This window comes from Saccopteryx leptura, chromosome 12, assembly GCF_036850995.1.
Source record: "Saccopteryx leptura isolate mSacLep1 chromosome 12, mSacLep1_pri_phased_curated, whole genome shotgun sequence".
NCBI classification, from domain to species: domain Eukaryota; kingdom Metazoa; phylum Chordata; class Mammalia; order Chiroptera; family Emballonuridae; genus Saccopteryx; species Saccopteryx leptura.
In genome coordinates, this window is record NC_089514.1 from 31,680,782 (window position 1) to 31,694,808 (window position 14,027).

Sequence of the window (14,027 nt, forward strand, 5' to 3'; positions counted from 1 at the left end):
ATTACATACATGTTGGTGAGATTGTTAGTAAATAATACCAAAGACACCAGCAGAGGACAAGAAGATGCTCTTTTCAATCAATATTGGTATTAATGTTTATGTGATAAAACAGGTAATTTAAAAATGCCAGTTAATTCCAGAGGCCTTTGAAATTTGTTTCTTATCTCAGCCTTATTATGCTGCTACTGACCTATTCACTATGCAATGTTGTGAATATTATCCACATTATCAAACTGTTATTGTCACAGGCTACCTATAGTCAGTTAATATGAATTTTAGATAAACAGCATGTACATTGATTAAAACAATATATTGTTACCTCTTATTTTTTTTAACATTGAAGATATACTTTATGTAACAACAAAATAGTTTAAATGGCACTGTTTTTACAAATGTGCTTCTGCTTACCCATAATCCTTTTAGTATTTTTCTGGTAATTCAGCAAACTTCTTAAAATTGAACAAAATTAAGATATTGTGCTTCTATGTTTACCAAAAGAGCACATCAAACTGACAAATTTGATAATCTTAAAAAAAAAAGGGTGGGGGAAACTGCTCTTATTTCAAAGGTTCAAAAAAAAAAAGTAAGGGTTATTTACTATGCAGACCTAGAATTCTTGTTGTTTTTAAGATAGCAAATTAGAAAAACATGGCCAGAGCTAGAGGCTACTCAATCAGGCTGAGGCTGGGCCTCTTATTCCGGCAGCTCCTGTTCCCCACGCTATATCTGATAATGTTCTAAAGTCTAAACATATTTGAGCTCAAAAAGATGCTCAGCTCTTAAGATATAAAATGGCGCTAACCTTCCAAATATCAACAGCTTTACTCACTCTCTTCAACTGATGTAATTGTATTTAGAGGAAACCTCCTCTCGGTATGTATGAATTGTAATATTTAAGGAACTAAAACTTGGAGCTGGAATGTTTGTTTTGCATTTTCCTGTGCCTAATCACAGGATAAGGGCATTAATAGAGGGGTTGGCGTATTGGCTGCTGCTGAGGACTATTATTTAGGCAGAGTCATGGCAACAGAGCAGAGCTGAATGCTTGCGAGTGTAGCATCATTTCAGCCTGTTTGTGTTGAATGGACGAGAAGATAGATGTATGAAAAGACACAAGGAGTAAAGTATCCAAAACTATTTAAAATGATCTCTGCACTTGTAAACTGGAAGCAGCATCTATATTTCTCAACAATTCCAGAAAGATTCATGAATTTAAGGTATTCCCTTAAACCAGCTACCAAAACATTATTATCTGTAAGCAAGATGGCACCCGTAGACTTAAAATTGGCGAAATCCCATTGAACTGCATTTCAGAGAGAGTAGAAAACTTGATCCGCTCCAAGGGTAGTGCTCCGAGGATATCCATGTGGGTGGGCGAGCATCCGCCGCTGCTCAGCAGAGGAAGTGGTACACCAGGATTTCTTCATAAGTGCGAGTTCTTTATAAACTCATCTTTATGGGGGCGGTTTTAAATAGAAAGAAAATGACACACAGTCCCCAACCAGGCTTCCTAACTGTTTGGAGAGGGTTGCCACTTTCCTAAAACATTAGGTTACTGTGGGGGATTTTCCAAAATTGTCAACAATTCCATTTTTAAACCCAGTTCTTCCTCTCCACATAACACAGATGTGAGGCAGCATGAACTATATTTGGTCTAGCAGGAGAGGGAAGTTATTTTTACTGTGCTGACTCCTACCTGACAGTGGAAGACGTATTCTGGCGTGGTTTTCTTGAACTTCATGTTCCAAACCAAGGCTACTCCATCTGGTTCATGAGGAGCGTCTTCATTGTTGTTGTAGGATGCAACCATCAGCTCGGGGTACTGAATGGAACAGGTCACAAGGACGAATTATGCCACGATGACAACACAAAGAAAACGTTCTTAATTTTTACAGACACGTGTAATACTACATACTTTAAATGTCACTTTCTTTTTAAGTTGTGGCATACTTAATATTGGTTTCATGCCTCAACCTATTATAAACAGATTTCTGCCTCCAACATTCCCTGTGCCTGTCATAGTCACCAATAATTACTAAACTGCACACCTGGCTGGACTTTTCTGCATCAGCTGACATTTGGGCAACTCCCTCCTTTCTCCTATATTGGCTTCCACTTCATATTTCTTTCCTGATTCTTTTCCTGCCCACTCTTGTTAGTTCAGGTTCTCCTTCTATTACCTATGTTTCAAGGAAGCTGTTTTATGCCCAATTTTTTGCTCTCTGACTACACATTGTCCCCGTGTGACCTCCCCTACTCCAATGGCTTTAACAAGACTTAATAAGCTGACAATGCTCAAATCTCTATCTTTAGACTGACTTCTTTTCTAGCTGTAGATCCTTATATTTGACTACCTACTCAGTGTTTCTCAGACCTATTCAAAGACTCATCGGGCCCACACTTACGAAAATGAGCTCATTGTTTTCTACAAAAACTTACTTATTCTTCAAGTTCCCTCTTTTGGTCCCTTCCCAATGGAAGGGACATTCACCTGGCTGCCCAGCATAGACACTCCACAGTCATTTTTACTCGTTCCTCTTTCTCAGCCCCATGTACTGTTTTCACTGCTTCCTCTATACCTTTCGAATGTATGCTTTCTTCCCATCCTTAGGGTGAGAGCCTCCTAAACTATTTTATTATCTGAATGAAGGCAACAACTTCCTAAATGGCCCTACCCTCACCTACTCCACTATCCATCTTTTGTCAGTATGACTTTACAAAACAGATATTTGGCTAATTCACTCCTCTGTTTAAAATACTGTAATGGCTCATTTTTACTTTCAAGATAAAATGCAAATCATAGAGGAGTCTTTGTGATCTACCATTTTCTACCTCTTCTGTTTAGCTTCTTGCAACCTCCCCCCATTCTTCCCATTCCCACACTGACCCAGTCTCACTGGGTTAGTCCTGAAAGTCATAGGTACAGTCTCTGTACTTATGCGTCTGCTTCTCACATTGTAATGCCTCTTATGTGTTCTATACATAATTAACTCATTCTTTAAAACTCAATGCAGGCATCCAGTCCTCCAGACAATCCTAATTAACCATCTGTCACCCCACCTTGCCTCTCTTAGTCACCCTTAGCATTGTGTGTGTCTCCCTTTCCCATTAGTGCATTTGTCAACTTGTATTATGGTGTTTTCTCCACCTATGTCTCTTACAAGTTTGTAAGCTCTTTAAGTGTAGGGACTAGTTTTTATTGACCTCTGATTTTAGGGCCTAGTAATTTGTACCACATCCTAAATTTGTGCCAAAATCAATTGAATTACAAATGTTCTTTTTTATTTTAGTGACTGTGCTCAGTGGAAAGACATTATATTTAATTTTTTGTTGTCAAATAATTTCAACAATTAAAAGTGTAAGTGCAAGAAACACAACCAATAAAACCACAATGACTCTACAATGAGTAGAAACACCTACTCACTCGTATGTGATCTCTGGGCTGTGTGCTAATAAACAAACAGACAGTGAATCTTATGGGCAGTATTTATGAGTTAGACATTTCATGAAAAGGCCATTCTCACCTGAGATTTCCATAAGGCTGCCCCCTTAAAAATTACATCATTACATACACAATTCTATTAGGATTATAGCCCATCCTATCACCCTTTGTCCATAGATAAATTATTTCCTTATGTTTCACTATGCTGTATATATCTTTAAAAGTAGGGTACCCTTAATGAATTTGAACATTAACTTCATTTCTATTAACAATAAACCTTAGTCTTCTATGTGGCTTTATTTACTCTTTAAGCTCCCTCAGTTTAAAAAACTGCACAGAGCTACAACTCGCTGGGTGATGCAGAGGAAGTATAACCCTACCGTACATGTCTGCGGCCATCAGTGGATGTAATCACTCTTTATTAAGAAATACCCTTCAGTGACTAAATCAAAGGCCTATTCAAAGACACTAACATCTAGATAAGTACAAAAGTCTCCAGATTGTCCAGCAGAAGTTTACTATGTCACATGTAAAAAGGCAACTCTATAAACATCAACACCACCATCAGAGTGTCCAATGAGCAGCCAGATATGTCTTGAATTATATTCCACAGCTTCACATCTGGGTCTTATCATTGGCTCCCACTTGTAGCTTTTCTTTCTCTCATTAAAAATATTTTAAATCATTTGGGTTTAAAATTCTTTTAGAAAATAGGGAGAGTTTTAGTGAAATACCAGTAAAGTGCCTTTGGTGTAATTTCTATAATTGGAATTGTAAGTCTTTCTTTTTCTTTCTTTCTTTCTTTTTTTTTTTTTTAGGGAACACAATGTCTGGGTGAAAAAATGGGACAGCATTATGTGATTATATCAGGTTTTTTCATTTCTATCTAGAATTGAGGATATGTTAGGAAGAGACAATAGATATAAAAACATATTTTACATAGTTCAACTTATTAAAAAGAGTTCAGAACTAATTCTGTGAGATTGCTATAATTAATCCATATTATTTATCCACTAATTAATGATTTGCTAGATCCCAGGATTCTGGTAATATTAGCTTGGCTCTAAAAAAACCCCCATATGTCTTTAAAGAAATCCCTACTTATGTCAAGAATAACACATATTTAAAAAATAAGAAAAGAGCCCTGGCCATTTAGCTCAATGGATAGAATATTGGCCTGGTTTATGGACATCTTGGTTAGATCCTCAGTCAGGGCCACACAGGATTAGTGACCATCTGCTTCTCCCCTTTCTTCTCCTTCTTTTCTCCCCCCACCCACAGCCAGTGGCTCAACTGTTTCAAGTGTGGCCCCAGGCACTGAGGATAGCTCAACTGGTCTTGTGCGTCAGCCTCAGATGCTAAAAATTGCTCGGTTCTCGAGCATTGGCCCTGGGCGGGGTTGCCAGGTGGATCCCAGTTGGGGTGCATGCAGGAGTCTGCACCACTATTTCCTCTTCTCTCACCTAAAAAACTTCAAAAAAATTAAAAATACAAGAAAAGAATGGAATTGTAAGTCTTAAAGATACTGATTTAACTCTTACCTAGTGCAAAATTTTGTGAATTCACAATCTCCTTTAGCATGCCTTTTTTTGTCATTTGTTTGAACCTGACTAGTCATATTTTCTTGTTCTCCAATAAAAAAAAAAGTACATCTCTGGACAATTATTTAAACCTTAAATGTTCAAATTATGATTTTTAAAGCGAATGTGAACAATTATGAAGTTTGTGATTAGTCATGGGGTTAGATTATCTAAGATCTAACCTAGGAGAAATTTACCTGGAAATTATCTTATCTATTCTGTTTGTTCTTATAGAGAAATAAAATCTGACATTTACTGGAGAGGAAGGAACTAACATGTCTTAAGTGCCCATTATGTGCCAGAGACTGAGCTGGGAGATTCATTCATTTCATTTATGCAGTCCTCTGAAGTAGCAATGGTTTTCCCATTTCTACAGTTGAAGAAGCCAAGGGTCCCTGAGTGTGCAACTTGTTCCATGTTAGGTTGCCAATAAATGAAGAAGTAAGAACCCTATTTAAAGCCTGTTTGGCTTTAAAGTCCACATCCCCTTGAGTCTACTGTACCCTGTTTCAACTTCTTCCTGTGTATATGTAAGGTACCGTACCAGGTAAAATGTGGGAAAAGAATGTAACATTAACATGCTTTGCTCTACAGGAACTCACGCTTAAGTAGGTGGGAGTAAGACACGTTTATATATAACTATACTTATGCTTGATCTTAGACAAAAGGCTGAGAAGTGATCATATGTGTAACTATAATAGAAACATAAAAGCAGAACATGACATATGCTAAGAAGGGGTATAAACAGGATTCTGTAAAAGTACAGAGAATAAAATAATCACTTTAATGGGGAGGGGTTGTGGTAGGGAGAGAAACAAGAAAGAACTTCTGAAAAGAAATGAGACTTTGAGTTGGTCAAAGGGATTAGTTATTAGGAGAGAAGGGAAAGGACAGTAAGGACAAGGGTACAAATATGGGTGCAGGAGTTTTTTCCTGGATATCTGCTGGCTCCCAGTGAGCCTCTCATACTGGAGATTATCTCAATAAACAGCTGTCTAACTTCCCAAGGACAACGCCTTCATTGGAGTGTTGATACCCAACTGGGAAAATCACAGCATCTAAGTGGGCTTTGGTAAATTTGAAATGAGACACAGCACCCGTGGGCTGGCAGATTAGTTAGGTAATGACAGCATTTTATTTGTGAGGTCCCTCAGGCTGCCCAGATTTCTACTCTTCCTGAGTCCCAGTTCTTCATCTTTCCTATGGATTCCTTAAGTGCTCAACTGGCTTTTCAATAAATTCTCCCCTTTGCTTAAGCTAGCCAAAGGTCAAGTTTTCTTAACTAATGCAGTGTAAATCCAGGACCCCTCAGATAGAAACATTTGGCTGGGAGCCAGAGTGTGTGAAGAGGTAAAAAAGAAGAAAGGATCAGGATGTCTGAGGACATCCTCACAGAAGTTACTGAATATAGGCTAATTATTTTAGACTTTACTCTAGGGGTGGTAGGACTCATACTTTGCAACTATTTATACATCTGCAACTAATACTCTCCCCACTCTCACATCTTTTCAGTATTCTTTTTTTTTTTTTTGTATTTTTCTGAAGCTGGAAACGGGGAGAGACAGTCCGACAGACTCCCGCATGCGCTGGACCGGGATCCACCCGGCACGCCCACCAGGGGGCGACGCTCTGCCCACCAGGGGCGATGCTCTGCCCCTCCCGGGCGTCGCTCTGCCTCGACCAGAGCCACTCTAGCGCCTGGGGCAGAGGCCAAGGAGCCATCCCCAGCGCCCGGGCCATCTTTGCTCCAATGGAGCCTCGGCTGCGGGAGGGGAAGAGAGAGACAGAGAGGAAGGAGGGAGGGGTGGAGAAGCAAATGGGCGCTTCTCCTATGTGCCCTGGCCGGGAATCGAACCCGGGTCCCCCACATGCCAGGCTGACGCTCTACCGCTGAGCCAACCGGCCAGGGCCTCTTTTGAGTATTCTTTATGTACTAGACATTTAAAAAAAAAACTTTACGTGCTTTAAATATGTTAACTCATTCAATAGTCACAATAAGCATGTGAGCTAAATATTATTATCATTACTTTATGAATGAGGAAATGTAAGCCAAGAGAAGTCAGGCAACATGCGAAGCTGATACTGATATTTGCAGGTATTAATCTGGAAAAAGTACTTACAATGACTCAACAGTGTAAAGACTTGGGGTAGGAAGACCAGTTAGGAAGCTATTTCCCAAATAAGCAAGAAGTAGAAGGCACGGCATAAGGTAGGTGTCAAACCCACATGTTAGTGGATTTGAATTGGTGGCAGTGGGAGTCTTCTTGTTACTGTAATTTTAATTGGATTTGGCAACTTAAAAAGCTGTCAGAAATAACTCGAGTTTGTATCATGATGACTGAAGGGTTGGAAAATGTAATTTACATACGAGAGGAGTATAATATGGTGGGAACAAGACCATGACTCTGGTTTTGTACAAATCTGGAAAATGTGTCACATCCTATGTGGATAGTATTATTGACCATCTCTGCTAAAAAAAAAACGTTCAATGAATGCCAAAGTTGATGTAATTCCCTAAGTGCCCAATTTCTTCCAGGAAATAATGTTTGGTGGCTATTTTGCAAACATTGCACACTTACAGTGTTCTTGTTTAAGAAGCTCAGGAGATCCAAGCAGGGCTATGTAGAAACCCCAGACAGCAGGTCCTTGGATAACATTGTTTGCTGTTATAATGTTAATGAGATGCTGTAGGAACTTAACTCTTGTTTATATCAATTACTCTAGGCTGAAATTGGTTTCATGATATGTCGTTTTGCTTAAAGTCACAGAGCCTACCCACACATTGAAGACGTACTGTAGTGCTCTCCTCTTTCTCCCCGCCCCTCGTACCCTGTAGGGCTGCGCCTCGGCCCCTCCTTGTTAATATCACCGGATTGCATCTAGCTCCAGTCAGGAAGTCTCTTCATCCCATCCACATATGAATGTGGTCCTTTGAACCCCATAAAAAGTGTTATCATGTCGTAGCGGAGGGTTCTAATTCTCTTTTTCTCATGCTCCCTATAAAATCCATTTTTCAGAATTGCAAACCTCTTCCCCACAATGTAGACAAACAGAAAAATGGGGAAAAATAAATGTGGTCTCTCCATGGTGGAGTTTCTGCCCTTTACAGTTTCACTTTCTGCAACAAAGACACCACACAAAAACCCATGTGGGAACAAATCCACCCACGGGCAAGATGGCCCGTCCCACGCGGAGGCCAGACGGGATTGGCCCCACTGATGCCGGCCCTGCCGCCTCCTCAGGGAACGCTGTCAGCCACCCGGAGACAAGAAAACGTTGCCTTTGAGGAATGTGTCAGATAAGGTTCCTGTGTCATTTCCAGACTCTGAACAAGTGAACAAACCGAGCTAAGTGTTTCCTCAGGCTTGGATCTGATTTCTGTGCACACACCCAAGTGTGCTCGCAGACCACCCACATGCTGGCGGGAAGTGGCCGGGCAACCCTGCTGCACGAGTCTCCGCACGGTCGTGCACCGCCTGCTCCGCTGTGTGGATGTCGGAGGAGAGAACACTCACCCACTTGGTGGCTGATGACAGTCTGCTGTGGGGATTTACTCTCCTTGTCAGCTCTCCTGTTCTCTAGCACGATTAATGGGGCTCTTCACATCATTTGTTATACTGCTCTGCGGAGAACACCCTCTCCTCCCCTCCGTTGTCTAAATCCCAGTCTTCCCAGAAGCCTTGTCTGACCAGAAACAGATCCCAACCTTCACTGAACTCTGAAAGCACTTGCTACCAGCCTGTATTCCGTACTTATAACCTCGCTCACTTCCAGATTCATAAGCCTTTTGTGGGAGGTGGTGGTGTAGAGCACAGAACCTGAAGTGCTAAAAGACTTGGGTTCAAATCCCCACTCTACCACAGCCTAGCTGAGTGACTCAGTGAATTATTTAGTTGCTCGGAGCTTCAATTTCTTTAGCTATCACATGGAAACGGTAATGTGGCCACCTTGTGCGAGGTTATGAGGGCAAAATAGGATAATGCCATCAGAGCAGCTGGCACAGCGCCCGGTTTCTAAGAAACACAAACTAAAAGCTAGCCATGATCATTACTCCTAATAAAAGCCTAGACTCTAAGAAAGCAGAAACTGTGCTGCAGATGAATGACCAGGACAAATCATTCTTCCCTCATTGCTATTATGTCATTGTCACTGCAGGAGGGAATGGGTTCAAGGATCAGATCATCTAAGTTCAAGTTCTCTCTGGACCACAACTATGCTGTGTGCCTATGTCACGTAATTTAACTACTCATTACTGGGTAAACTGTCAACTAGCTGAGCTGGACATTCAGTAAACTTGGATTTTAGTCAAGTTTGCCTGCTTTCACTCTGAATGCCACACTAAGGAGTTTAGACTTTTTTCTTATTGATAATGGGGAGTTTTAATCAAAGGGAGTGAAGCATTCAGATTTACTTTTTAGAAAGATTACAGTTAAGCCTTGAACAATACAGGTTTGAACTGCACAGGTCCACTTATGGGCTTATTTTTCTCAGTAAATATATAGTCGGCCCTCTGTATCCCTGGCTTTTGAATCCATGGTTAGAATGTGGAGGGCTGGCATTACTCTACCAGGGGTCCCCAAACTTTTTACACAGGGGCCAGTTCACTGTCCCTCAGACCATTGAAGGGCCACATACAGTGCTCCTCTCACTGACCACCAATGAAAGAGGTGCCTCTTCCGTAAGTGTGGCGGGGTGGGGAGGGGGCAGATAAATGGCCTCAGGGGGCTGCATGCGGCCCGCGGGCCATAGTTTCGGGATGCCTGCCTATACTATCATATGGAAGAGATATGATGAGCATCCATAGATTTTGGTATCTGTGGAGTGGAGGGGGGATTTGGCTGGAACCAATCACCTGCAGATACCAAGGCACAATTTGGAAGTCAAAAGTTATACAGATTTTTTACCACAGTGGGTGGGTGATGGGGGAGGTTGGTGTCTCTAACCTCTCTTGTTTTGTTCAACAGTCAACTGTATTTGGATAGATCTTCAGAAGAAAAACTCTAATGGACAAGCAAACATACAGAAAGTTAGTGATATTACAGATGTAAGAGGAGGGATATATGAGTAGAGAAATGGACACTTCTGGTGACAGATCGGGTCTGGGAGTTAAAGGAAAAGAAGTTGCTAATGTTAATGATGAAAGTTCTGCTTTGGGCCTTGCATAGAGATTTAAAATAGAGAGGATGTAGCAAGTAAAAGGATATGGAATATGTGGAAATACTGAGTTAGTGATAACTCTGGATTCTATGGGACACCTGTGTAGATCTGCCTGGTGTGGAAAGTGGAAGTCAAGAGGGAGACTGGGTGGGAGAAATAAACACCTGTCCACATGGTGGCTGAGACCACCGCAGAGGAAGAAATCTCTTATGGAGAATGTGTCAGGAAGAAGGGTAGAGATTGAGGGCTTGACCATGAGGACCACAAGGGTGGAAGAGAAAGAAGGCGTCTTAGAGAAGTCTGAGAACTGGAAGACAGTTGAGTTGTGGAACTCAGCAGAAGGATATTGTTTTTAAAAGAATGGGGAAGTCAACTAAGCTGGGATGTCAGGGCCGGTGAAGGCTCAAACATATCCGCAGGATTTGACAAATAGAAAATCTTTGGTGACCTTAATGAGAGTAGTTTCACAGACAGAATGCCCTGGGTCTTTGTCTGGTACCTAGCACATAGGAAGTAGTCAATGTATGTGAATAACAGAGTGCAAAATTTAAACCGAAACCTCAGTAAAGTCAGAAAGACAACCAATGGACATAGAAAAACTGTAGGTTAGTGAACCTATCTAAAGTAGTGGAGCAACACTCTCTTATTTTTTTTAATACAAATGCCATGAGAACACAAGCCCAGTTTGTCCCATCCCAGCAATGATTCTTACCTGAAGAGACCAGTCCATACAAGTGACTACTCGGTGCTTGGACCAATGCTCATCATAGAACTGACGGTTGAATGAAAGGTTGGCTCCAGCCTGAACATCCCTAGGAAGGTTTAAACATCAACGATAAATACGATGCTTCAGAATGGGACTTAATCTCTTCTGCTAATACTGAAAGAATGAAATGGCGAAAGCATGGCACCAATAGTTTCTGAAGCCAAAGCTTCCGTTTAGATAGCAAACTCGGATCACAAAGAAAGTGTCAGGCACCTTCTTTATGAAAAGCCCTCTCTAACCTGGCCTGGAAAGTGTTTCCACATATTGTTCCAAGCCTGGTATGAAAGGTCAAGTTTGTTTCAGTTTCTCATCTTGTCAGTCCTAAAGGATTCTCCTCCTCCTAATCATTTTTGTCTTGGAGCAGTTTACTAACAATTTTCCACCTGTCAAGGGAGCAGGGCACACTTGGAGATTCCTTGATATCAATGCCCCCTTCTCTAGCCATGGACCAGAGATGCTTTGCATGTTAATCTTTACCAGTAATTTCTGATTGACGGCAGTAGTTGCCTCCCTGCTCAATAGCAAGTGGTTAAGTCCTACTATGCCGGCATGGTAGAGAGTGAGGGATTCACCAGGTGTATTAGATAGTAAACACGGACTAAAACAGCATCTGGGTCTGGAAGAATTACACTGTGGCCAGTGTTTATTTGGCTCATACCCAGCTGGCCAAAAAACCTCCTCTGAAGAACTCTGCCCTGGTCATGCATCTGCTCCGTAAGACTGAGTGTTTCAATTGAGTAACGCTTGTTCTTCACCAGCTGCTTTGGGATGTGCATAAAAAGCTGCCGAAATGTCTCGGGCTTCAGTCCAGCAATTCTTCCACACTCACCTCTGGTCTGTTCATTTGCTTCATTCCATTGGCTTGCATCCTGCATCACTTGTCTTATATAGCTCTTGTTCAGACTGGGTGACCTGGCTTCAGATTGTTTACTTGGGCTCTAATCAGCTGACTCATTATGATTTTTTCCTTTCCTGTTAACCCTTGCGCACCTCCACCGTTGCAAACTCAGGCAAGAGGTACATGCACCCGAGTAATTGCCTGGAAGCCAGAATAACACTGGGACAGGCATGCAGAAAGAAACTGGGCCCGGAAAATCAACTGAGCCACAGGGTAGGCTTTTTAAAAAGAAAACAGTCTTATAACATGTATACTCAGAATACTATTGTCTTTTTGAGGTAGGCTAGGGATGCTGTCATTAGAACATTGTCAGAACTACTTTTTGAAATTGTTTTTGGAGCCTCTGTTATATTCCTTTGAGTGTTTTCAATGATGATAGGTTGTCCTTTGAGAATGTACTTGACTTTTAGAAATAGCAAAAAGTCAGGACTGATGAAAAAGGCAGGTGATCTCACCTTTTCATATTGTTCTTGGCATAAAGAAATTGGTGACTAAAACCCGACTATTTCTATTTCTTACAAAGCCCCTAAAGTGCCTCCTATTATTCCTATGATGATGGTCAGCAGCCACTGCCTTTTATGATATACGTGTTACAGTCACTGAGAGTCATTTGGGCTGTTTGCTTTGCTTTTATTGATTAGTTTTTTGTTTGTTTTTGGTCTCTTTGGTTTGTTTGTTTTTGTTGGTTTTGTTTTTTTTTTTTACAGAGATAGAGAGTCAAAGAGAGGGATAGATAGGGACAGACAGACAGGAACGGAGAGAAATGAGAAGCATCAATCATTAGTTTTTCATTGTGACACCTTAGTTGTTCACTGATTGCTTTCTCATATGTGCCTTGACCGCGGGCCTTCAGCAGACCGAGTAACCCCTTGCTCGAGCCAGAGACCTTGGGTCCAAGCTGGTGAACTTGGCTCAAACCAGATGAGCCCGCGCTCAAGCTGGCGACTCGGGGTCTTGAACCTGGGTCCTCCGCATCCCAGTCCGACGCTCTATCCACTGCGCCACCGCCTGGTCAGGCTGTTTTTTGTTTGTTTTATCTGTAAATATATCCCTGCATATGTGTTTCCTAAAAGGCCTAGACATATAATCGTGAGGTGTCAAAAGAGGAAAAGTTTCTACTTTCTGTTCACTGTCTCCCACATCAGTTAAGGTCTCTGTAACTCAAGTTTATTTTCTTCAGTTTCCTGTTTGTTTAGACATCAAACTAGATCTACTTGATATAACGCAAATCTCCTTTTGCTGCTTATAAACATGTTCTTTCAGAGGACAATATACAAGACTCTGCCAGTCTCTATCACCTGGACGACTGTTCCCCAGATATCAAGTTCAAAAGCATTTCACGGAAGCACATGATAATTACAGGGAAACTCTAAGCCAGAAGTTATAACCAAGGCTCTTAGTCAAAGCTGTTTAGCAAGATCAACCCTGGAATTTTACCCTCCTCTGATTTGTTAGGTTTGAGATTCGCCAAGTCAATACATACATGAATTTAGAATCAACAGATAATTTATCACTGTATTTTTTTTAAACGCACACAAAAGACTAACCCATCTTTCTCCTCTAACTCCCGACCGCTATAGTCAAAGAAGATGTCCGAGTCTTCTGCCAGTGCTCTTTCAATTACCCGTATGGTTCGATCAAAAAAGATGAGAAACTCCTCTGAATGAAGGATCTGCTGTTTTTCTTCCTCTGTCAGCTCCCTCGGAGGGGCTTTTTATGTAAAACAGATTGTTGGGAAAGAAAAAAAGGACAATTAAAAACATCTCAAGAGGAACTCAACTCTGGAAAGAGACTGTTTATCAAAGGAGTGATAAGACACAGTGAGATAAGCCATTGTAAATATTGAGTCTAAATTACTCCCAAATTCACACCAAAGCGTTTTGCAGATGTTTCCATTGCCAAATTTACCAAAAGATTTCACGTGTGGCCTAATTCCTGTTTGGAAGAGGTGAAAAAGATTACAAACGAAAATGGATTGGTGAAGTTTTCACAATCAGTTTTCAATAATGTTATTTTCTTTAGAACTAAACTTTAAAAAAGCTGAAACAGTACATAATAGAGAAATCTAAAACTATTTATATTAAATAGTTAAGAACTATCTATGCTGTGATCCAGAGAGCAACTTTCCTCTTTTTATAGATAAATTCATTTTATTATAAATGAGGAGCTGATAAGGCTGCCTGA

At 41.0% G+C, this 14,027-nt stretch overlaps 1 protein-coding gene across 9 annotated transcripts in view; it reads right to left on the bottom strand.

The window, feature by feature from the left end:
• DYNC1I1 (dynein cytoplasmic 1 intermediate chain 1) overlaps positions 1 to 14,027 on the bottom strand; it is a 332,370-nt gene that overhangs the window by 113,897 nt on the left and 204,446 nt on the right. For all 9 annotated transcript variants that reach the window (XM_066353884.1, XM_066353880.1, XM_066353888.1 and 6 more), the window contains 3 exons: positions 13,391 to 13,553; positions 10,892 to 10,991; positions 1,697 to 1,822 (listed from right to left, as the gene is read on the bottom strand). In XM_066353884.1, the coding sequence (XP_066209981.1) occupies positions 1,697 to 1,822; positions 10,892 to 10,991; positions 13,391 to 13,553 (389 nt within the window). The remainder of the gene's footprint in view (positions 1 to 1,696; positions 1,823 to 10,891; positions 10,992 to 13,390; positions 13,554 to 14,027) is intronic.